The 23,855-nt window shown below is 47.3% G+C and overlaps 1 protein-coding gene across 6 annotated transcripts in view; it reads left to right on the top strand.

Moving 5' to 3' along the window:
• The window catches only part of AKAP1 (A-kinase anchoring protein 1), a 53,399-nt gene that overhangs the window by 18,658 nt on the left and 10,886 nt on the right, over positions 1-23,855 (top strand). For 4 of the 6 annotated variants that reach the window (XM_084822905.1, XM_084822908.1, XM_084822907.1 and 1 more), the window contains exons 2-6: positions 6,854-8,507; positions 14,184-14,317; positions 17,201-17,327; positions 19,545-19,672; positions 23,125-23,302. In XM_084822905.1, the coding sequence (XP_084679031.1) occupies positions 6,878-8,507; positions 14,184-14,317; positions 17,201-17,327; positions 19,545-19,672; positions 23,125-23,302 (2,197 nt within the window). In that variant the 5' untranslated portion in view covers positions 6,854-6,877. Of the gene's footprint in view, positions 1-5,913; positions 5,999-6,853; positions 8,508-14,183; positions 14,318-17,200; positions 17,328-19,544; positions 19,673-23,124; positions 23,303-23,855 lie in introns of those variants that run through there. The other 2 variants (XM_084822904.1, XR_014786151.1) reach the window with 2 other exon arrangements.

The raw sequence follows: 23,855 nt of genomic DNA, 5'->3' as shown, positions 1-23,855 counted from the left end.
CCACTGGTTTGACAGTTACAAAGTCCAAACGCATTCTTCTGGCACGCGCTCATTTACCACTCCAGATTCCCATTTCTAGTTGCATAAAATGCTCCTTCCTCCGCGTCCTGCAAAAGTTCCTTCCCTCCTTGAAACTGCAGAGGGGAGGGCATGGATTATATGTCCCATCTATGGGCTACGTAAAGTGAGAGTCAAACGGTACATGGTAGCCCTAACTGGATCTCCCAGTGTTTTGGATTTGGTTTAGCCTAAAAAGCCCATTGAGGGGGCTGAATTTGGAGAGGAAGGCTTAACTATTCTCCAGAAGAGAAGTCCACCAGTAAATGCCTCTCCTTTGGGTGTTCCTCACGTCCACGTTTGCCAAATGTGGTACTTTGCGTCTGCTGGCTGGCCTGAAGTCCCAAGTGTCCGTTCCAGACTTGGAAACTACGCCGGTGTGCGCAACTCGGTGGCTTGCCTGCGGATGAGTGCTCGTGTGTGCATGAGTGCGTGAGTGTGCTAATGGTGGTAAACATCAGCCGGCTTTCGTGCCTATAATTTTTGTGAACCACCCAGAGAGCTTCGGCTATTGGGCGGTATAGAAATGAAATAAATAAATAAATTCCGCCAGTTCTGTGCATCGGGATTTCAGCAGCAGGTGAAGGAGGAATGAGGGGAGCGTGCCCAACTTCAAAAGAAAGTTTATTCTGGTATACTCACCTGTCCCAATCTCAGCCGCGCTCAACCTGGTGCCTTCCAAATGTACTGGACTACAACCCCCAGCCAGCCATGCTAGCTGGGGATTATGGGAGTTGTAGTCCAACTCATCTGGAGGGCGCCACGTTGCAGAAGACTGCGATATTGTATTCTTAGTTCACCTAAATGCTGGGCTTTGAGTATCTGTGCTTATTCACAACTGAATGTGGTAATTATGACACCTGCATTTTCTAAATCCCTAGTTAAGCAATAGTGTTGGGAGGAAAAAAGATGGGCGAGAAGGGGTGGTTGGAGAGGCAGCATCGCTTAGCCTTCCCCCAACCTTGTGCCCTCCAGTTGTGTTGGACTACAACTCCCATCATCCACCTGGAGGGTACGAGGGTGGGCAAGGCTGATATAAGAGAAGAACAGCAGCTGCTAGGCGAAACCTCTGCTTCCTGGGTATGCCAGCTTTGGCGGTATATCACATTTTTTTAAAAATCTAGTTCCTAGCTCTCATGGTAGTTCACTTACGTGCAAGCTTAGCTTGCAGTGTCTGAAGTCTCCGGAGGGATGGTTGAATGAGATTAATAAGAGTCAGGAGGAGGTATTTGAATGCCTGCGTAGTTCTCTGCCCCTTCCTGGATTAGAGCTGGAATATTTCATGCAGTATAAATTTGCTGGGTTAAGGCACAATCCTATGCATGTTTCGAAAGAAGAAAGTCCTACAATTCCCAGCATCCGCCAGCCATGCTGGGAGTTGTAGGTTTTTTTTCTGTCTAAACGTGCATAGGATTGCACCCTTAGAGTAACTTTTTTTTTTTGTGATACAGAAGATTTCCTTTGCCTTGACATGCACACAGCCCTGCCTCCCAAGTCCTAAACAGCGTAGGCTAGCTTTTACCAACCAGGCGCGCTCCAGATGAGTTGGACTGCGACTCCCATCATTCCCCAGCCAGCATGGCCATTGTCTGGGGAGGATGGGAGCTGGAGTCCAAAACATCTGGAGGGTACCAGGTTGGGGAAGCTTGCTGTAGCCCATCCCCAAGCCATCCGATGCACACTACTGATCAATCTAAAGCTACGTTTTCTCTCCCGTTTACCAGATGTCCACAGCACGCTCTGCAAGGGACAGCTTTGCCCTTGAACATTTGATCCCTCTGAAGAGGGGAGCTTGGAACTTTACACTTGCTTTGTGGCTTATGAGCTCGCTTCATTCCATGCTCAAGTTAGTGTTTCTAGGAATCTGTGTACCTCCTGAACACTTATCAGAACTGCAGACAGAAACATTGCGGGGGGGGGGGTGCTAGGCTGCATTACATGATCCACAGTACAGAGGTTCTTCATTCGTACAAGTTACAAGTCCTCATGGTTTCATAGGAATATTTGTAAGGTACTGGCAGTTCTTTTCTTGAGAGGCCTCCATGCGTACGTCCAGCAGCCGGGGTTGTGGCTTCACATCTGTTTCATCTCAGTGCACCTTCCTTTGCCTTTCACTTTGGGCGTCTCGGATGTCTTGCACCCGTCCACCCTTCTCTTGCCCTACTTTTGAAAATTGTCCTAGATTCTCCTTGGTATGAAATATGCTACCAGGATAAAAAGGCAATGGAATAAACTCCTGCATATTTCCATATGCATGTGTTTTGGAGTTACAATACATGTTTTTCCCCTTGTGTATACTACCTCAGGCCTAGCTGTCATTGATGTGGGTCAGACTTGTATCTGGACTGTACCACTTCAGACTTGGAAGGGCGGGGCTGTCGTGATGGAATGTTCCTCCATTCCCTGCATTTTGGACAGCTAGCATGTGGGGAGCAGGGCTCAAGCCTAGCCTTTTACCTGAGCTGCTATTTCTCTACATGCAGGGAATGTTTGGTTTTGTTTTGTTTTGTTTGTGTCTGGAGGAGCACTCCTGCATGACATAGCCCAGACAAAGGTTTGCGCCACTTTGCTGAGAACTAGGCCCTTATGAGTTGGTATTCCTGAGTATTGCCTCCAGCCTTGGGAGTGCAACCCGATGCCCTTGGAGACGCCCAGACTCTGCACGCTGCCGGTGTAAACTGTGAGCATGTTGTGCAGTAAGCCGCTCTCTGAACAGACAGCCATTTACCCCCGGCATTCCAGCCGCAAATTCCCTGCTAAGCAGTGGAATTCCGGCCTTGTCTTTTTATAACCCAAAGGGAGCTCTTGCACGAGCAGCCTGACGGACAGTGTCACCCTCCTTTGAATGCGTGATCTCGACCAGGGATGCGCGCACCCTCCCCGGTTTTCCATAAATTTTTTTTTTTTAATTTGCCCAAGAGTGATATTGTGTGTCTGGAGCACCATTTGCAAAAATAAAGGAATAAATATTAAAAAAAAAAAGCAGACACTTATTCTCACAGGGGTTTTTCGAGTTTAATGTTTGAATCTTGGCTGAAGCGCAATAGCGCTGCTTTGCCCGTTTTCTTCCCCAATCTGTACAGCTGTTGCGCTGCGCTTTGTATAACAGACGCATGTGTTTCTTTGTGCATCTAGGACAGTCTCCCTGAACCCGGCGCCCTCCAGATGGGCTGGACTCGGACTCCCATCATCCCCACCCAGCATGACTGTAGGGGATGATGGGAGTTGCAGTCCAACCCATCTGGTGGGCGCCAAGTTGGAGAAGGCAGGTCGATGATACCTGTTCAGAAGCTTGTTGCAGTATTCAGGATATGTCTCTGCGGCATACAAATATAGCTGTGCCCCCAAACCTGAAAATGGTGTGGATTGTGTCCATGATTTCAGCAGGACATTGAGGCCCTGAGGTCAAATGCAGACCGAAGGAGGATGGGCGCTTGGTCAATAGGACTTGAAAGGACGTGGTAGATCAGAAAGGGGGGTTGCAGATGCGAATCACATTCCAGTGGGCGATTGCTGCGCTTGGCTACGTTGATGGCTCATGCTTCATAGTTTAAAGTAGTACTGTGCTGAAAATATCTCTCACTTTTTTTCGACCGTTCTCGCTCAATTTGACAGGCGTCTGACTCCATCCCTCAGCCTACTAATCTCCCCTGGCATCAAACTGTATGGACTAGGAAGCTACGTGCTGGTTAGGGAAGTCTGTCCCGAGTAGCTGAAGGTGTTACTGTGGGCTTCCACCTCATGGACGCATTAAAATTAATTCATTTAAACAACAAAAACTTTGAGGTGCACATTCCTAGGGTGCCCTTCGTATGCATGTGTCTAGCTTTCACGGTCTTGGTGCTGACAGACACACACCTTTTATCATTACTAGATTTATTTATTGTTTTCATTTATGTCCCACTCTACGTTTAAAAAGAAATCCCAGGTGGCATTAAAACATCTAACAAAAATTTCTCTCTTTCACTCTGCCTCGCACACACACACACTGATAAACACAATCCATCTACAAATAAACAAATCCATCCATCCATTAATCCAGGTGAACAAATATCTCTTACCCAGGCACCAAAATGACAGTAAGGTTGGCACCAGGCATACTCCAAAGGTGGGGTGCCACCACGACGAGGGCCCTGTCTTGTGTCTCTGCTTGATGTACTTTACCCTGTGGTGGGATCATGCAGCAGGCCTCCCTCACACATCTTAAGACCACAGGCAGGCTGGTCCTGGGAGAGGCGTTCCTTCAGATACCTGATGAGCGTTGGTCACCAGGGTTGCCGCTTCTCCTTATTCTAACTAGCCTTACTCCTGTATCTCTAGGTTACCCTAAACTGCAGGGATAACTTAAATGACCCAACTCGGTCCACGTGAATTCCACATTTTAATTCTGGGGTTGTACACTGGAGATTTATCCAGGTATCTCACTGTTCTTCAGATAGTCCCTAAAAGACATTTCTGCTCTTGGCATTATTTCTACATGGCAGGTGTTGGTAAGTAGGGTTGTAACCTCGCTCTATTCCTGCTTACCTTGTTCCTGTGCCTCCAAATAGTAGGCTTTAATGTATGCCTTGTTCACACCTTCATGGTATATCGGCTGGACATGTGGGTGGAGGGAAGAGATTGTTGGTCCTACCCCCGTCCAGTTGGGGTGCTGATTCTGTGGGCACAAGTTCACCTAACTAAACCTGCCCGGGCCTCAAGATGAACCGTGGAGGCCCTGCTAACATGTCCACCAATGAGATCAGTCAGGGTGGTGGACACAGGGGACGGGGACTTTTCTGTGGTGGCACCATTTTTTTGGAATGTCCTTTTTCAGGAGGTGCACATCACTTCCTTCCCGGCTATTTTTGAACAGGCATTAAAGACTTAAATGTTTTAGTCAATTCTTAATAGACGCTGGGTCATATATCATATCGTACCATTTGTAGCAACTTTCCCGAACCCGGCACTCTCCAGCTCTTTTAGACTATGGCTCCCAGCTTTCCTTACCATTGGGCATGCTTGCTGGGGCTGACAATAGTTGATATCCAACAATTTCTGGCCGGCACCTGGTTTGGGAAGGGTGCTTTATGGTTGCAACTGTTGCTGATACTTTGCTTTTGATTTGTGTTGAAAGGGTATTTTAATGTTGCTGTTTTAGCTACCTGTATGTGCATAGAAAAGTTGTTTGGAATGGCCATGAGATGGCTCTGCTTCTAAAGGAAGTAGAAGTATATCTTTAATTTAATTTACTAGAAAACTGCTTCTGAAGCACTTGGTTAGGTTATTTAACCATGACCTGAATTACAAAGGAGCTGCTCGAAGAAAAGCAACTCCCACAAAGACAGGGTACTGTTTAAAGTGCACTTAACTTGCAACCGAAGTCTCTTGATGCCTACGCCAGAGATGATTTATCCATTCTTTGAGAGATTTGTACCCTGCCTTTCCGCAGAAGCTTCCAAGGCAGCGAATATTGGAAATTTTAAATTAGAACAATAAAAGCCTGAACCAAAATATAATTAAAAACAGTCATAAACGAGAAATGGTGAGAGAGGAAAAATCAAACCAATCCTCCATTAAAAGCCTGGGAGAATTACAATTGTCTTCTGGAAACAAAAAGCTAATCAATAAAAAAAAGGTGCCAGATGGGTGTGTTTTGGGAGAGTGTTAATTCTACAATTTAGACGCCACCACCAAAAAGATCCTGTCTTCATTCACCCCGACACCTTGTTTCTTAAGGTGGCTGCAACCAGAGCAGCACTTCTAATGCTGTTCTTGTTCATTTCTTTGGATTGATTGGTTGGTTGATTTGGTTTTATACCCCACCCTTCGACTGACTAGAATTCCCAGAGCGGCTTACAAATTAAGAGTAGGAGGTTCGTATGGCAACAGATGATCCTTCAGACGATTAGGAGGTCGTGATACTTGCTGCGGTGGGTCGGAATTGAGCCATAGGTTTGAAGTGAGTTTATTGATTTGTGTTTTCTTTGATTTGTGGAACTCCCTGCCAAGAGAGACTAGGTCAGCTCCTTTTCTGCTGTCCTTCCATCAACAGGCAAGGACACTTTCATTTAAGCAGGCCTTTGGTGTGTAAACTCGTCTGTTGGCTTGGGTGCTGTTTTTATTCTGTTGTTGCTGAGTTTTTAATTGTGTTTTTGCTGTATTTGCTTTATTATAGTTTTAATCACGTTTTCATTTAAAACAGATTCATTCCTATGATTGTAAGCTGCCTTGACTGCCATTTTCTTGGCAGAAAGGCAGGATACAAATCAAATCATACACTATGGTGAGACATACACTATGGTGGGATGTGGGAGAGGACCTTCTCTGCTGTGGCACCCTGGTTGTGGAATGCCCTCTCGTTGGAGGCCCGATTGGTGCAGACATTGCTCTCATTTCAGCACCAAGTAAAAACATAGCTTTTTACCAAAGCCTTTGAGGGCTAAATGCATTTCCTAAAGTAGCACACTGTTTTAACTGTTTTATTGTTTTAGATTTTAATTGGTATTAGCTTGTTTAATGGTTTAATATGTTTTTTAGCTGTTTACATTATTGTTTTAGATTGTTTAAATTGATTTTATCTGTATGCCGCCCTGAGATCTTAATGATATAGGGCAGGATACAAATGTTTTAAATAAAATAATAATATCAATAAATAAACTTTAAACATTTTCTTTAAAATACAAAACTAAATGTGCTTTCTTGGGAGAATGCACAAAATGGTGGGTGAAGACTTAAAACTTTCTCAGACATTACAGACCAGAAATCTGAAATCCTGATATGACGTGCTCTTTTTTGGGGGGGGGGTCTCCTTTAGGTGTAATTGTTGAGGATCGACAAGATGGCCCTCCGTTTCCGCACATTACTTCCTTTCGCCATCCCTGGAGTGCTGGCGCTCATTGGATGGTGGTGGTTTTCTTTGCGTAAAAAGGAGCGTGCGAGCAATCACGACAGACGAGACCCGGCCGGCTTGGAAGAGCGGAGGATAGGCTCTCCCAAGAGGGACCCTTGCTCTAGAGAAGACACCCAATTGGACAATGAACTCTCTGCGTCTCGGGAAGCCGAGCAGCCCGCTGAACTAACAACCTGGGCTTTTGAGCCTTTGGTAGAATGGCAGGCATCTTCTGCGAAACACAGCGCACAGAGCTCGGATTCCTCAAGAGGAGACCTGCCTGTTGCGGCAAAGACGACCGTAAAATCTGACACTCTTTGGGACGACAGTGAAAAACTGGAAGCGATGGGGTGTCAAGGTGTGTTTGGATCTCCTGCGCTCGAGTCTTCCCTTCTGGATGCGCAAATAGCTGAGCCCCCTCAGCTTCACCTGCGTGGGAAGCTGGATTCCACTCGAGTCGCAAACCAGGTTCCGTCGGCAACTTTGACGGCAGCTCTGCCGGAGTCTCCTTGTTTGGAGAAATCGGGGGCTAGTATCGAGGTGGCAGTGCAGAACGATTCTTCAGAGGAGTCTTTGAAAGAAGACCAGCACCCCATTGCCTTAGAGGCCGCTCTTTTGCCCACCCTCTTGTCCGATGTGGCAAATGAAGCCATTCTTGAGCCCCCTTTGGATGCTTCTGAAGCGGAAGAAATGAATGGTGGTATTGTTGGTGAGGTGGAGGTCAAGGCTGGGATGCCAGCTCATAAGTGTGTAGAACCTGCTAGCTCAGAATCGGCCCAGGAAGTCGAGACGTCCAGTGTAAGCACTGGTGGTACGTTGAAGCATCATGGATTCGGAGATGTAGGATACAAGAGTAGTTTGGAGAAAGAGAGGATAGGAGGGATCACCTTGGACAAAGAAGAAGTCGAGAAGATTGAGCAGGTTGCCATCCATATAATTTCCAACGTCATCCGAGCAGCCACCGAGGAAGTACTTTCTGGGTCCGTCAATGACATGTCAGACCGGATCTGTCAAATGGCCAGCCGTGCCGATAAACCACTGGAGAAGACATCCACGGGAGCGATCAACCCTGCAGAATCCTGCAAGGGGAGCGAGCGTGTAGCGGAGAAGGTGGCGTCCGTAGAACTGACTCCCCTGCTAGAAGAGAACGTCAATCGTCACGCGATGTTCTCGAGTCACTTGACGCACGGCCGGTTGGTGAACCCGAGTTTCAGTCAGCCCAGGGACTCCGTACGCGCTGAGCAGACGGCTGGCAACACGCTTGCGAATCACGAGTTCGAAGACACTCACACGGTGACAGAAGATTCCGGTTGCAGCGCGTGCACCTCGGAAGACGGGGCGAGCGCTGAAGACCTTGTGAAAAGCACCTCTTCTCCTGCTTTGGGGCAGTGCCTGGATTTGTTGAACATGCCCGCAGCAAAGGACTCTGAGCACAAGTCAGCCTCAAGCAGCAAGCCCACCTGCCCGGCACTAACGGAAGACAAGGTGCCGTACAGCAACGGGATGGTGAAGGAAGGCTGCCCACCGCTGGGGAATGAGCAGCCATGGCCAACAGAAATTGACGGAGATCACTCAGGAGGTAAGGTTTCCATTCTGCCTTTTTACGCTCATCCTGTTTCGAAAGCTCCGGTTAACTTACGTGGGGGTGGCTCTGGGGAGACAGAAATTTGGGGGGTTTCTCCCATAATGCTAGAACTTGAGGGTCAACCAAGAAAATGTACTGGCAATGGATTCAGGACATGCAAAGTCCTATAAGTACTAGAGAACATGTTGCCCTCCAGACAACGTTGGGTTGAAACGCTCAGTTTTCCCTCGTTATTGATGGGATGGCAGGAGTTGTAGTCCCAGAACTGGAGGTGCACAGTCCGTTCTTCCTCTGCCTCCACTAGCCCATCCACCCAAAGTGGTAATGTTCGTTTTGATCTTCCTTGCAAGGTTGTCGTGTATGTGTGAAGCCCTTTGAATGCCGCAAAGCACAACACAAATGCTGCTATTAACATTCCTGCCTTAACAGGAAGCCTAGTTCGTTCCCCTTCATTGGGTGTTGAAACAGTTAGACAAATCGGTTCTAATATTTGCAGGCCTGGTGAAAAAGGATCCAAGCAAATAAATTTGGCCCAGTGACAAAGGACCTTGATTTTTGATGTGGTATTTTGAGTCCCTTGGTTTGGAACGGGGAAGAAGGTAGGATGGAGTCACAAAGAGTTAACTTGGTGTGAAACCAGTTTGTGGTTAGTAACATAGCCATAGCCTCAGGATCACTTCTGTACAAATTGCTGTTGTTAAAGTCAAGCCTGGGGAATCCCAGCTGGTTGGCCTGGCTGCCACACGCTGTCAGACCCATCCGTTGCAGTTAGAAGTGCAGCCAGCTCTTCCCTTGACAAAAGAGAATCCCAAATATTTTAAGTTCTTGACTTCACAATGAATGCTGAAATGGGCAAAAAAAAAAGTTGCATATGCATTTTATGCATTAGACTTGACCTATTTTGATCTTGATATCATTGTAATCGCTTTGTCGTGAGCAGTGCAGAACTGGTGGTTTCGAAAAGCTGGCATTTTTGCATCAGCTTCCGACCACCACACAAGAGGCTGCTGGCCAGTATGGTGTAGTGGTTAGAGTCTCAGACTAGGTCTGAGGGAGACTTGAGTTTAAATCCTCACTCATCCTTGAAGCTTGGGGACTATTGCTATCTGTCAGCGTAACCTACCTCACAGGGTTATTAAGATAAATTGGGGTGGGGAGAAGGACTTTGTATTTCACTCTGAGCTCCTTCATAGTAGGGTAAATAAACGTGTAGGTCCCTTTCATTTACCAAAGAGAGAGGGGAAATACTTCACATTTTGACAGTGCCAAAGAATGTGTAATGTTTAGTTGTTTACAGGCTTGCCCTATTTGCACATAGGGCGGATCATGGGAGTGGGGTGCAGATAAGAGTAGTAGAATCCCTTCACATGTTATCTCCCTCTTCTCCATCAACCCGAGCCCCTTTTACTTTCTGTGTTAAAGCCAGGCTGGAAGGAAGTGCCTGGCTTGGTGGAAAGGGAGAGGGCTGTGTGTGGTGGAGTGATGGAGCAAGGAAGGAGGTTCACTTCCCCTCACTTGCTCGATCCTCCCTAAAAAATGAACCCTCAGGTATCCCCCTTGTGTTACATGTTAACAGGGCAGGCTCATGGATAAAGAAGCATGGCTGCCTTATCGCAAACACTTGGGTGATTGGCCGTGCCAGAGAGATGAGTGAGAGCTGGTTTGGATGTCACAACAACCCAGTTTTTTTAAAACCCCGGGCTGTTGTGAACAAAGGATGTTGACCTGGTGTTGAATGGGGTACGGCTACCCTTGAAAGACCAGGTCCGCAGCCTGGGGGTCATTTTGGACTCCCAGCTGTCCATGGAGGCTCAGGTGTCAGCTGTGAGCCGGACAGCGCTGTATCAACTCCATCTGATACGGCGGCTGCACCCCTGCCTTCCCGACCATCTGCTCCCATCGGTAGTACATGCCCTGGTCTCCTCTCGTTTAGACTACTGTAATGCACTCCACGTGGGGTTACCCTTGAAGACAGTTCGGAAGCTGCAGCTGGTACAGAACGCAGCGGCTTGCCTGATTAAAGGCAGCCGCCGGCGAGATCATATCACTACAGTGCTGAAGGAGTTGCACTGGTTACCAGTTGTTTTCCTGGCCAAATTCAAGGTGTTGGTTTTGACCTTTAAAACCCTATATGGTTCCAGCCCAGCCTATCTTAAGGAGCGCCTCCAGCAGCACCAGACAGGCCGCTTAACAAGATCAGCCTCGGATGGCCTTCTCTCTGTCCCATTAGCCAGGACAGCTAGACTGGTGGGGATGAGGGAGAGGGCCTTTTCTGTGGTGGCCCCCACTCTGTGGAGCTCCCTCCCTAGGGAACTCCGTCATGCCCCCTCTTTAATGAGCTTCCACTGTGCATTAAAAACGTGGTTGTTCAGGCAGGCATTTGGGGTGGGTTAGGGTATTTTAGAAAATGTTTTTATTGTAGAATTTTATTGTTTTACACTATTTTATTATATGCTTGTACATCACCCAGAGTGGCTGGGTGACCAGCCAGATGGGTGATTAATAAATTTAATTAATAAATAAATAAATGCAAGAACAAGTGAGCAACCTGGTTCCTGCAGCCCAACCCTGGGTTGTCTCTCCCCTAACAACCCAGAATTGACGGTTTCCGCGTCACACTTAACAACTCTGGTTGTTACAAACCATGGTTTGTTTAGCTCCTCCCACTTGCAGCAGGAGCAATTGGGTGTCAGGAACCCACTCACTCCTGCTTCATTCACAACAACCCAGGGTTCAAAAGAAAACCGGGTTGTTGTGATGTCCAAACCGTGTTGGTTTCTTGAGTAAAAGGGTCGAGATGCAGTTGTGATCCATGCTCGAGGTTCTGGGGAGAGAGATTGCTTTTTGGGTCAAACTGTAATTGACGTGACATTATATGCCACACGTCTCTGACCACCGGAATTGTAGGAGGAAACTTGTCCGCTCTAATGTGCCGAGAATCTAGTGCCATCCGTTTGGAGAGAGGCTCCGGACAGGAAGATTCCAAAACTGACCAAGGTGGAAAATCAAATCTGAGTGGAAACGACCAAAATTCAGTACAGGTCCGCAAATAAGCCCAATGTAGCAAGATCTGGAAACACGAACCCACCCTCTTTAATTGGAAGTTGCATCCTGCTCAAATATATTCTTGGTGGAAAGGAACCCCAAAAGAATTTACAAAACAAAACATTACGTTCTTGGAAAAATTTGCCAGGTATAAGTAAGGGGATTGCACGAGCTTGCAGACACTGAAAGTCTGCAATGAATCCACAGAGGTTGCACAAACATAAGAAGTCTGTGTGACACGTAGCTAGGTATTCTGATCTCCGCTTTCTTTAAGTGGTCTTCTAAAAACTGTGTAACAGCAATAATTGGAAAATCCCAGAAGCTAGAAGGGTACCGAGCAGAAATTTGTCCAGAGGGTCGGACTTGAGTGCTTTGCCCAATACTTATTTTCCCCTGTCGTTATAATCCCTTTACTTCCAGCTCACCTGTCCTCAAATCTCCATAGCCCATAACAAGGGAATAAGTATCCTTGCAACAAAGTCCAAATTTGAGTCTTTCAACTAATCTTAGAAACTGAACAGAAATTTACATAATAGAACTGAATCTACACAGTTTGTCATCAGAACGATTCAAGTTTTTAACTGAAGTAATGATAGTGTTAAATTTTTGGTTACTTTGGAGTAGATTAAATACTTCCCTTGGCGACTGGGCCGTTTCCTCTCCTGTACCAACCTTCTCTTTTCTCCTCTAACCACCCCTTGCATTGTATGAGTGTGGAAGATCCAACATGAATGGGAAATCAGGCGCTTGTAATTATGGGCAGATTACTTGATGCTGAGGGCCATGTCTGATGCTCTAGATAAGCTAGATCGGCCTTGCTGAACCTGGTGCGCTCTGGAGGTTTTGGACTACGACTCCCAGCCTTCCTGACTGTTGGCCATGCTGGTTGGGGATGCTGGGAGTTGAAGTCCAAATCCTCTGGAGAGCATCAGGTTGGGTCACTACGAACTTCTGGGGTGAACTGGCTGTGACTTAACATTAGCATTGCTTCTTGATCGTTGTGGATGTCCGCCGGTAAACACTCTGCGTCCTTAGAAGTTCTTTGCTACATTCGTTGCATGTAGAAACAATTGCACGATGACATGCAGAGTGGCTGGGTGACCAGTCAGATGGGCGATTAATAAATTTAATAAATAAAATAAATAAACATGACGGTGTCTTGTACTGAGTCAGATGACTGGTCTGTCTTAGCCCCCCAGGATTGTCGACTTGACATCCTGCCCTTCAGTATGCAAAGCATGCCTATCTAACATTATTTCCAGCCTGCCTTTAAAAGTGGGACCCTTGGTTTTCTAGAATATTCTCCTGCTGATCCATAGCCCCTCCCCCAGAAGGAGGAGGCATATGTGTTCAGATTGCTTCAATGAGGGCTAGATTCTTAGATCTGGGGGAGGGTAGGTGTGGGAGAGGAGTGTTCAAAGTCCGGTACCATTGGGAACCTCACGAGCCTATACAGTTATAGGGAGTACCCTTCTATCTGTAGCCTGCTGCCCTTTCTAATCTGTAATTAAATGCTTCCCTGCTGTTGCGTGGCACATGGGGCCAGGAGTCCAGAATGCCTCCCAGAACTTGTTCCCCCTGCTATAGTGAGTGCGCGTGTTGCACATTTCCTAGAATTCTCAATGTGGAATGGGGTGATCTCTTTTTAAATTCAGGATACCTATAGCATGACACTTGCGAGCCTATATGTCCACCTGGTTCCCTTGAGAAGCATCCAGTCCCAAGACATCTGGAGGGAGCCAGGTTGGGGTAGGCAGAGATAGATGCTGCTCCTTGAGACTTTCTCCTAGGCAGTTGTGGTCTGCAGTGTTAAAATTGTCAGCAGTTAAATCGTGTATTGATTGCTGTGTTCATTGAAGTAAAAAATGGGCCCACTGCTTAAACACAGGGATTAGATAGGATGCTGCTTTTGCCTCGTATCTCTCCAGCTGTGTGCAGGTATAGGGATTTGTCTCTGTTTTCCCGCCTCCCAGGTTCATAAGACAGGATAGGAGGCGCAGCCTCAGTCAAGAGAACATGCAAAATTGGGGTGTCTGGAGGCCTAAATTAAACTAAATGATTGGATCTCCAACATGATATTCTTTTTTAGAAGTAGCCGTGGGAAAGTGATGGGAATTTGGATCAGTGTGTCAGCAGGATGGGACCTTCCCTCCGTGGCCCCAATCCGAGTCACTGCTTCCCTTGAGGTTCTCTTAGCCACAGAGGGGAAAACAGGCAGTATGGCGTAGAATCCAACTACAGTCCTACTTAGAGGAGACCCATTTAAACCACCAGGAATGAATTCATTTCAATGGGTCTACTCTAAGTTGGATTCTACCCATGGATTCCTGTGCATTTCTCCCCTTGCTTAGGGAGAGCGGCTTGGATTGGGGCCACCGGAGGACAAAAGCCCCCCCCCCCCCCGGCCCCCTCACACACACACACACACCCTGATCCAGATTCCTTTTTCCCACCTTCTCATTGTGGCTACTTTTTCCATAGAGGAAGCCTACATGGGATGACCCAGTTGCGGTTCTCCTGCGCAACGTGTTGTTTGACTGACTCTGAAAGCTGCATCGTTTTGTATCCTCTTTTAAAGGCTTGTATGACGGCTCAATGCTGTGGATCCTTTCTCTCCTGTTGTAGGCTCAGATGTAAATAGCATGGACTCGGTGGATAGTGACGGTGCCCTCCGGAAGAATGACAGCTGTCAGAACTCTAAGATGGGAGCAGACCCCAGCAAGACAGAGCTGGTTATCTGGGAGATAGAGGTACCGAAGGTAATTCCCGAGAGAACTCCCCTCTGTCTGTTACGTTTGAAATTACTACTTTTACACAGACGAGTCCATAGCGGTACGCAAAGCTTCGGATATTTCAGACCAATTGCAATGCAAAATCCTCAGCATGGAAAAATAGCCGCAAAAATTCAACCAACCAGGCAGCTAAACTCCCTGGAAAGTGGGGGGCTTGATTTGCCATTGCAGGGGGTGGGGGGTGTTGAGGGAGAGAAAGAGGGGGCTGTTCGAAATCGTGGGGCTGCAACGGGAAAGATCTTCTTTCTCATGGAGTTCCATCCTTCCATTTTTGGGGATGGCAGAGCAGGGTTTTGCTCTGACCCGTTGTAAATGCAGTGCTTTTCTTTTGTGTGGGGTGTGCGTCCACAAACGTGGGGGTCTTGCCTCTCTTTTTCAAAGCACCGCCTTGGAACTTTCGAGAGCTAAAATCAGCCCCCACACTCAAGCAGATTATAAAGGCAACATCCTACAGAATCACAGCAAAGGGGTTTTGCTGTTAACATCAGTACAAATTACACAGTAAACATGGCAGATTTATTTTATTTATTTAAAACATTTATATCACGCCCTATATCACTAGGATCTCAGGGTGAGATGCAGATAAAATCAGTTTAGACAGTATAAAATGATAAATAATTTAACAGCTAAAAACGTATTAAACCATTAAACAAGCTAATACCAATTTAAAAACCTAAAACAATACAATGGTTAAAACAGTGTGCTACTTTAGGGAGTGCATTTAGCCCTCAAAGGCTTTGATAAAAAGCCATGCTATAACCTGGCGCCCAAATTAAACCAATGTCTGCTTCAGTTGGGTCTCCAAGGGGAGGGCATTCCACAACCGGGGTGCCACAGCAGAAAAGATCCGTGGAATGGCCAAATAGTCATCATGTAAAACAGGGCTGCAGAAACTCAGGCCTGCAGGTCACATGTGGCCTGCCTGGGGTTCCAGTCCGGCCCTTCAGGTTTCCCCAGGTGGCCACGCCTTGTTCCCCTGGTCCCAACCTCTTTCCCTCTACCACCTATTGTTTGGTGATTTCCCAGCTTTTGCGTGGGAACTTCCCCATTTTAAATGGTTGAAATGCCTCTTCTAAGGCTTAGTTAGTGGCAATATGAGTTTAAAGCTAAAATAGGCTAGTGTTTTTGGAATCTGGCCCTGCCCCGTTTGCTCTGGGCTCTGTCCATCACTAGAATGCAGCCTCCAAGAGCATCTCTTAGCCCTCTGGCTACAAGAGGCTCAACACACCGCTGACGTAGAACTACGTGTCACTCTTGAGCCATTCAAGTATAAGAGCTTGTCCAGGAGTGCAGTTAGCCCAGTACCAATGAGAGACAGATAATTTATTTAAAATGGGTCTGCGGACCATTTACGGTTCTTACAAATAAAAGGAAAATCCACATGCGAACAAAAAACCCATGCTCTTAACAGTATATGGACAGCAATTGCGTACGCTTAATTTTAAATGAGCAAAATTTACAAGCACCTTCGGTCTAATTTTTAAACCCGAACTAGCACCATATTTGAATCACCAGGGTAGGATGCCAAAATTGGCCAAATCAGTTTTGCTCTGGCCCCCTGATAAACATTATTTATTTATTTAATTTCTATACCGCCCAATAGCCGAAGCTCTCTGGGCGGTTCACAAAAATTAAAACCAAACAACACACAATAAAACAATTTAAAATATATAGAATATTAAAACCACAATATAACAATACAACCACAATAAAATCTAGCAGCAGTGCAGGAGTTTAAAATACAGATTTAAAACAGCAAAGATAAAAATTTAGAAAGCTAAAATGCCTGGGAAAACAAAAAGGTCTTCACCTGGCGCCGAAAGGAGTACAATGTAGGCGCCAGGCGAACCTCACTAGGGAGCTCATTCCAGAGACAGGGCGCCACAGCAGAAAAAGCCCTCCTCCTAGTAGCCACCCGCCTCACTTCCTTTGGCAGGGGCTCACGGAGAAGGGCCGCTGCTGATGATCTTAAGGTCCGGGCAGGCACTCATGGGAGGAGGCGATCCTTCAGGTAACCTGGCCCCAAGCCGTTAAGGGCTTTGAACGTTAACAGCAGCACTTTGAATCGGGCCCGGAAATGGACTGGCAGCCAGTGCAGCTGGAAAAGTACTGGCGTAATATGAGCTCGCTGGCCAGTCCCTGTTAACAATCTTGCTGCCCTATTTTGGACCAGCTGAAGTTTCCGGACCGTTTTCAAAGGCAGCCCCACGTATGACGCATTGCAGTAATCCAGACGAGAAGTTATCAGAGCATGGATAACTGTAGCTAGGCTATCTCTGTCCAGATAAGGGCGTAGTTGGTATACCAGCCTAAGCTGATAAAAAGTGCTCCGTGTATCAATGATACATTGTGTGTATCAATGTTTCAGTATTCCCAGGATCACAAAGCCGGAGTCCTAAAGCAATGCGTATTCCTCTGTATCGGCCTTCTAACGACCACGACTGTGTCACATTAAACCTCGCTAATGTGAGAGTCAGTGCAGTATAGCGTTAGAGTGTTGGACTGGGAGTTGGGAGATCCGGGTTCCAGTCCCCACTCGGCCATGATGCTCACTGGGCGACTTTGGGCCAGTCACTGATTCTCAGCCTAGCCTACTTCACAGGGTTGTTAGGATAAAATGGAGAGGAGGAGGATTACCTAAGCTGCCTTGGGTTCCTTGCAAGAGGGGAAAAAAGGAGAGAGATCAATGTGATGATATGGATAGATGGATAGATAGAATGTGGAAGAACCAGTGGCTTGCTGGGTCAAGAGATTTGTACTGTTTCGGTCATTCCTGGTCTTCAGGACAAGGCCTGGGTGGCATTCCTTGACTTTCCCAAAAGTGTGTTCACATCTTCTCGTTTCCTGCAGCACTTAGTTGGACGCCTGATAGGCAAACAGGGGAGATATGTGAGCTTCCTGAAACAAGTGTCTGGTGCCAAAATCTACATTTCCACGCTACCTTACACCCAGGACTTCCAGATCTGCCATATAGAAGGTGAGTGGATGACCAGTTTGTCCTAGAGGTTAGGTTGGAAGTAGGGATGGAGAGAAATTTGTTCAGTTCACGTTTTAAAAGGAACTTCTTTAATTTCACACTTGCAAACCGAAACTCTCTAATCCTTCGAAATTCATGCTTCTCCAAACATCGCAGTGGAATTCTCCGACCAAAAAATGTTTACAAAAATGCGTATATTTAGGGGCAATAATGTACAAAAAAATTAGGAGAATTGCTGGCAAAAAAAATGTGTGTACTGCACTGAAAATGCATACAAATGTTCATGTATTCGGAGAAATGTGCATAAAAATGTCTATGGATTTTCATGCACTTTTTTATTTTTTAAATTCTCAAAGTTCAGGACAAACTGGACTTAAATTTGGAAATACGAGAAACTGAGAGAAACCCAAACTGACAGCTTGGTCCATCCTTAGTGTGGAAGTTTGAACTTGATGAGCATAGAGTGGCTGGGTGACCAGCCAGATGGGCGATTAATAAATTTGATTGATTAGATAGATAGATAGATAGATAGATAGATAGATAGATAAATAGGAAGCTGGTGTGTCCTGAGTTGGGCCACTGGTCCATTTCACCCCCATGTTTGCTGTGACTGACAGAAGCTTTCCAGAGTCTCCCCCAGCCTAACTATCTGAGCTCCTTTTTAACTGGAGTTGTTGGGGATAGAACCCGGGGGCTGATGCATGCAGGTACATGCAATACCACTAGGTTTTAGCCCCTCATCTGTCTTTAGTTGCAGTTAGAACATCAGCTCCCTGCCCAACGTTTCCTTGTTCTTTGGTCTTTCCCCCACCTCCAAGATGTCACCAGGCATTAATGGCTTTAAGTACTTCCTCAATCATAAGGGCTGGAACAGGAGTGCAGAACCAAAATAGCATGGGGAGCCCGATGAACCCACCCAACCTTTCTGCAACAGAGGAGCAAAAGGGACTTGGCCGTCTCTGCCTGGACTTCGCCCACCCTGCCCCATGGAGGAAGGAGATGGGGCAGGCAAAGACTCAGCCATCTTCCCCTGGCCGGAAAAGCCCGTGCGTAGCGAAGCAGAATCTGTGACTGGAAATAACAGTGGCAGTTCCCTGCCTTGGCTCCCTGGGTAATCCCCACCACTATTTCTAAATGATGTTACCTCTCTGCCTGGAGGTTCTGCAGTCCTGGGCTAGAAGCTTGCTTTTTAAAAAGGAAGCTAAAGCTTGGAGATTAATTCTGTGCCTAATAGTGCACACCTCTCCTTCTCCTTGCTGATAACTACAGTCCTAACAAAGAGGAGGCCATACAGTTGCTAGAGCATCAGTGTATTGTCGGGAAGTGATGCATCTCCCCCCGCCCCCAATTCTAGGTTGAGCCAGCTTGGTCTTATAGATCAGGGATGGGAAGACGTCTGGCTTGTAGTATCAACTTTGTGTTTTACTAGGACTCCAAGATCCGCTGACCAGAGCCTATTTTTCCAGTGCAAAATAGTTGTGCAGGAGGACAGACGTACACTGAAAATAAAGGAACAGGGTGCCTCTGAGGACGCCCTCAGCCGAGGAATTTCTGTTCAGTACCAGAACCAAGTTTCACCCAAAAAATAGCATTCTGGTTTCCCTCCCTGCCCCCAAGTGTTAATTTTTAGCAATCTAGTTTGGGTGTGTGGGTTGTTGGGGGGACAGTTAGACAATAGGAAGCCAGAAACCTGCCAATCGCCCAGAAATTTCAAAGTAGAGTCTGATTTACGTTCTGCCCACCCCGAGTGCTCAGGATTCCAGCCACCCCGTTCTGTTCCCCCACAACTGAGCAAATCCTAATCCTCATTGGGCTGTTTTGGGGGTACCCCTTAAGGATTTTTCTAAAGCTTTTTTGTACTACTGCAAACCTAAGCTTTCCCCCAAACTACCAATCCTCTCGTGCATGGGCGGTGCCGTTTTGGTTACACAAGGAACGGCATTCCCCAGGAAGGAACACAGGGGGAAATCTCGCTTTCAGGTCTTGGTTTTTGGGCTTCCTGTTTGGCTGTTATGGGAGCTGGGATGCTGTACTAGAGCGGCTTCTTGGTCTGATTAAACAGGGTTCTTGTGTTATCTGTGCAGCCTTGAACAAGCCTGTTTTTGTAGTGAGCGGTTATGACCCACCTCACAGAGATGCAGATAAGCTCCATTTGTTGTTCGTGCCTAAAAATCGCAGCGTCTGCTTTGTTTCTCTCCTCCTCCCCGCCCCTTCCAGGCTCTCAGCAAAATGTTGACAAAGCACTGAGCCTGATTGGCAAGAAGTTCAAAGACCTGAGCCTCACCAATATCTATGCGCCACCACCTCCTCCATTGCCACTACATTCTCTCCCCATGACCTCCTGGGTAAGCACGGCCTCGGAGAGATGTCTTCCATCTTAAATGAGCCATACAAGACTCCTGACTGTCAGAGGAGTCAGATTTGCTGGGTGTTGGGCTCCAACGTCATGCTGTCCCCTTTAGGCAGGTTCCTGTGATTCTGTCACTGAAAACATCTTGGGTTCTCTGTGCGCATAACTTGTGTCTTGCAAGCATAACGCATTTCTGCAGGTGTGAGGAGATGTGTGCAAGCTCTCACACTTTGCATAGTTGTGGCATTATCTTTCTTTTTAAAGGCACCTGTGGAATTTGAGGCTTGGTGAGAGTTGGAACTTAACTAAAAAATATGAAGGCAGGGACATCAGGTGCCACACGACGTAGCAATGGTCACCAGTTTGGATAGCTGTAGAAGGAGGTTAGACAAATTCCTGGAGGAGAAGGCTATCAATGACTATTAGTCCTGGTGGCTCTGTGCTCCCTCCAGTATCAGAGGCAGGATGCTGTCAGGAATGGATCTGAGCGTGTGGAGATGTCTGGTAGCTCAGCTTCAGAATCAGAATGGAGACAGCCAGAACAGAAGGAGGCACCCTCCCTAGTGAGCCCAGATATGGCGAGACTGTCTTCCCAAGACCTTGACACACAGATGGCCCAGCCTGAACGGCTCCCCCATTCCTCCACCATGAGAACTCAAGTTTTGGAGGAGGAGGGAGAGGGGCATGACTTGAGGGACGCTAGGGTCCATCTCAGAGCCATGCAGGAAATGTTAGGGGCAGGGCTGAGGCGCTCGGCCAGGTTGGCCACTCGTGGAAGCCAACGTAGGAGGGAGCCACCCTGAGGGCGGGGCATCCCTGTGAAGCCAGTCTGGCCAAGAAGTTCATGCCCAGACTGCTGGCAACTTCTCTAACTTCCACTTGGTCTCCTCTGTTGATACTCATAGATGTGTGGATTAGCTGGCTCAATGCAGTCTGAGAGTTTCCTAGAATCTGCATTTGTAAAGAAGCTGGTTTTAACTTAATAAAGTAGTGTTAGCCTGAAACCTTGTTTCCTGGAGTGTGTTGATTGTGAAGGGAGAGGACGTAGGAATGTGACATATGCCTGTGTACACCAGTTGCTGGGGAACATGGGCAGGAGGGTGCTGTTGCACTCCTGTCCTGCTTGTGGGTTCCCAGTCAATAGCTGGTTGGCCACTGTGTGAACAGAATGCTGGCCTAGGTGGACCCTTGGTCTGATCCAGCAGGGCTCTTCTTATGTTCTTGTGTAGGTAGTGGCTGCATGAAAGATCCCTCCCTTTTCGGGCCGCTGCCTTCTCCTGGTAGATGATGCTTGAAAGCAAACGAAGCATTTGCTTGTTTGCAGAGAGAAATCCAGGGCCGCAGCCAGATTTCAGGGGGGTTTAGTAGAAAGCCAAAGTTCAAATATCTAGCGCAGGGTTGCAGAACCTCAGGCATGGGGTCACATCCAGCCTGCCAGTGTTCCCCAGAAGGCCACACTCCCTTTCCCCCTACCCCCTACTGTTGGTGGCTTCCTGGCTTTTCTGCAGTCCCCCCCCCCAAGTGTCTTTCCTACGGATTTGTTAGTGGCAGTAAAAGCTTTATGCAGAAATATTCCGTTGTTTTTGTAGCTTTGCTTTTTTGCTCCACCCCCTTGTCTTTTGCCCTGCCCACCACTGGAATGCGGCTCGCGAGAGCTTCCCCAGAACGGAATTCGGCCCCCAAGCTGGAAGAGGCCCTGCATCCCTGATTTAGTGTTATGTGCCAAATTCCTCGATCTATACCAGCCTTTCCCAACCTGGATGCCCAACTCCCAGCGTCTTGGAATTATGGGACTTGACAGCTAATGCAATCTATAGGAACTGAGAGAACCTATCCTTTTATCAGCCTTGCGCAGCCAAGTTGGGCAAGGCTGATGGGAGATGGGTTCTATCAGTAGCTATTCATCAAGATGGCAAAACAAGTCCCATCGCTTCAGGAGAAGCTCCCCAGAAACTGGTATTCATGCAACACAAGAACATAAGAAGATCCCTGCTGGATCAGACCAAGGCTTCATCTGGTCCAGCATTCTGTTCACACAGCGGCCAACCATTTGCCAACCGGGAACCCACAAGCAGGGCATGAGCACAACAGCACCCTTCCAACCATGTTCCCCAGCAACTGGTGTACATAGGCTCACTGCCTCTGGTCCTGCAGGTAGCACACAGCCATCAGGACTAGTAGCCATTGACAGCCTTCTCCTCCAGGAATTTGTCCAACCCCCTTTTAAAGCCATCCAAATTGGGGGCCATCACTACATCCCGCGGTAGCGAATTCCATAGTTTGACTGTGCGCTGTGTGAGGAAGTCCTTCCTTTTCTCTGTCCTGAATCTCCCACCTGATGGAAGATAGGTTCTGTCAGCAGCTATTCATCAAGATGGCAAAACAAGGAGAAGCTCCCCAGAAACTGGTATTCACGCAACAGTTGAGGAGGGTGCTTGCCTTCATGCTGTGCTTGGCTGCTTCCTTCCTGGAGGCTTCTGGTTTGGCTACTGTAGAAGGGAGACACTGTACTTCATGGAGTTTTGATCAAATATAGCAGGGCTTTGGGGTAACATGAGGCAAAGGGGAGTACTGTTTGGGATGCTACTGTCTCAGCTAATGCTGACCACTTTCTGTATCTAAACAGTGCTTCCCCCCACAAAAAAAATCTCTAATCTACATCTGGATTGCGTTCTTCTGCCCTTACTGAACGTGCAGAATTAGGCTGAAGGAGTTAGGCTCTTGCATTAAAGATAACCTTAGGAGGGTGGCAACAAAGGTAGCCTTGGTGGTCCCTGAGATAAAAACCCAAACTCCACAGTTGGGCAGTACCTTTATTAGAACCAGCCAGAATTCCTCAAAGATGTGCATGCTTTCAAATTCCCCCAAACTCTTCATCAGGCTAGGTGGTACAAAAAGGTTTGGGTGGAGGAAGAAACAGAAAAGACCAGAGATTTAGTTCTGGCTAGGTTTTTGGACGTTTCTGTTTCTTCCCCCATCTCCTGCTTTTTGTGCCACCTATCTTGATGAAGAGTTCTGGAGAACTCGAAAGCTTGCACGTTTTGTGGAATTTTGGTCAGTCCTGAAAAAGATATTGCCCAACTGTGGGCTAGTGATCTTGGTTATATTTGCGTCCGTGTGTGTGATTGTATTTGAAACGAAGCTGTAAGCTTTTCATTTATAGATAGTTCCCCTGCCTCTCCTCCATGGAGTTCAAGATGGCATACCGGGTTCCTCACCCTCCCTTAGCTCCACCCTACTTTATCCTCACAACAATCCTGTGGGATAGACTACACTGAGAGATGATGACTGGTCCAAGGCCACCCAATGAACCTCCTGGCTGAGTGGGAATTTGAACCTGGATCTCCCCAGTCCAACACCCTAACACTCCACATTGTCTCTGTAGCTGTAAAATTACAGTACCTCGCTCCCACATAGAAACGTATATTCTGTCTCCCTCTGTGGCAGCTCATGCTTCCTGATGGGGTCACAGTGGAAGTGATCGTGGTTAACCAAGTCAATGCTGGGCACCTGTTTGTACAGCAGCACACTCACCCCACCTTTCACGTCCTTCGTAGTTTAGACCAGCAGATGTACCTGTGCTATTCCCAACCCGGAATTCCAACCATGCCAACACCAGTGGAGGGTAAGTGCCTTGGTCCCCCTGTGCCTTTGCATCCCTCGGTAGAATCAACACCTCTATCCTCCACAGCTTTCTGCCTGTAGTGTGTTGTCAAGGTTCCCCTTATGACCTGGACCCTCTGAGCAACTCCTTAAGGCTCTTATGCCTCCTTAAGAGTCCCACCTTCCTTCTTTTAATCCTCTCTTTCCGAAAAACATGGGATTTAGGCTGTAGACATGAGGCGATTCACACACCAGACACGGGGTTTAACCACAACAGTGTACTGGTAAATTTAAAGCTAGCAAATTACCGCTAAGGGTATTTACACACTAGAGCCGAGTGATACAAAAGGCCTTAAAAGAAAATAAAAGTTGCAAAATGCAAGCTCCTTTACCCTACCTGTCCTTAGACTTTCTCATGCTGCTTCTTCCTGCTCCCTCTTCAGACTCTGCTCTCCCTTCAGGCTCTGGCTGTCTCTGCCCTTACTGGCTCTTTTACTCTCTCTATATACCCTCCTCCCCCACAAAACCGAACTGCTTCAAACCTGAAGAAATGAAACTTAACTGGGGAAATGAAA

This window comes from Heloderma suspectum, chromosome 16 (genome assembly GCF_057233095.1).
Source record: "Heloderma suspectum isolate Gila_16-S chromosome 16, 16-S_ref, whole genome shotgun sequence".
Taxonomy (NCBI): domain Eukaryota; kingdom Metazoa; phylum Chordata; class Lepidosauria; order Squamata; family Helodermatidae; genus Heloderma; species Heloderma suspectum.
This window is presented reverse-complemented; position numbering and strand designations above follow the sequence as displayed.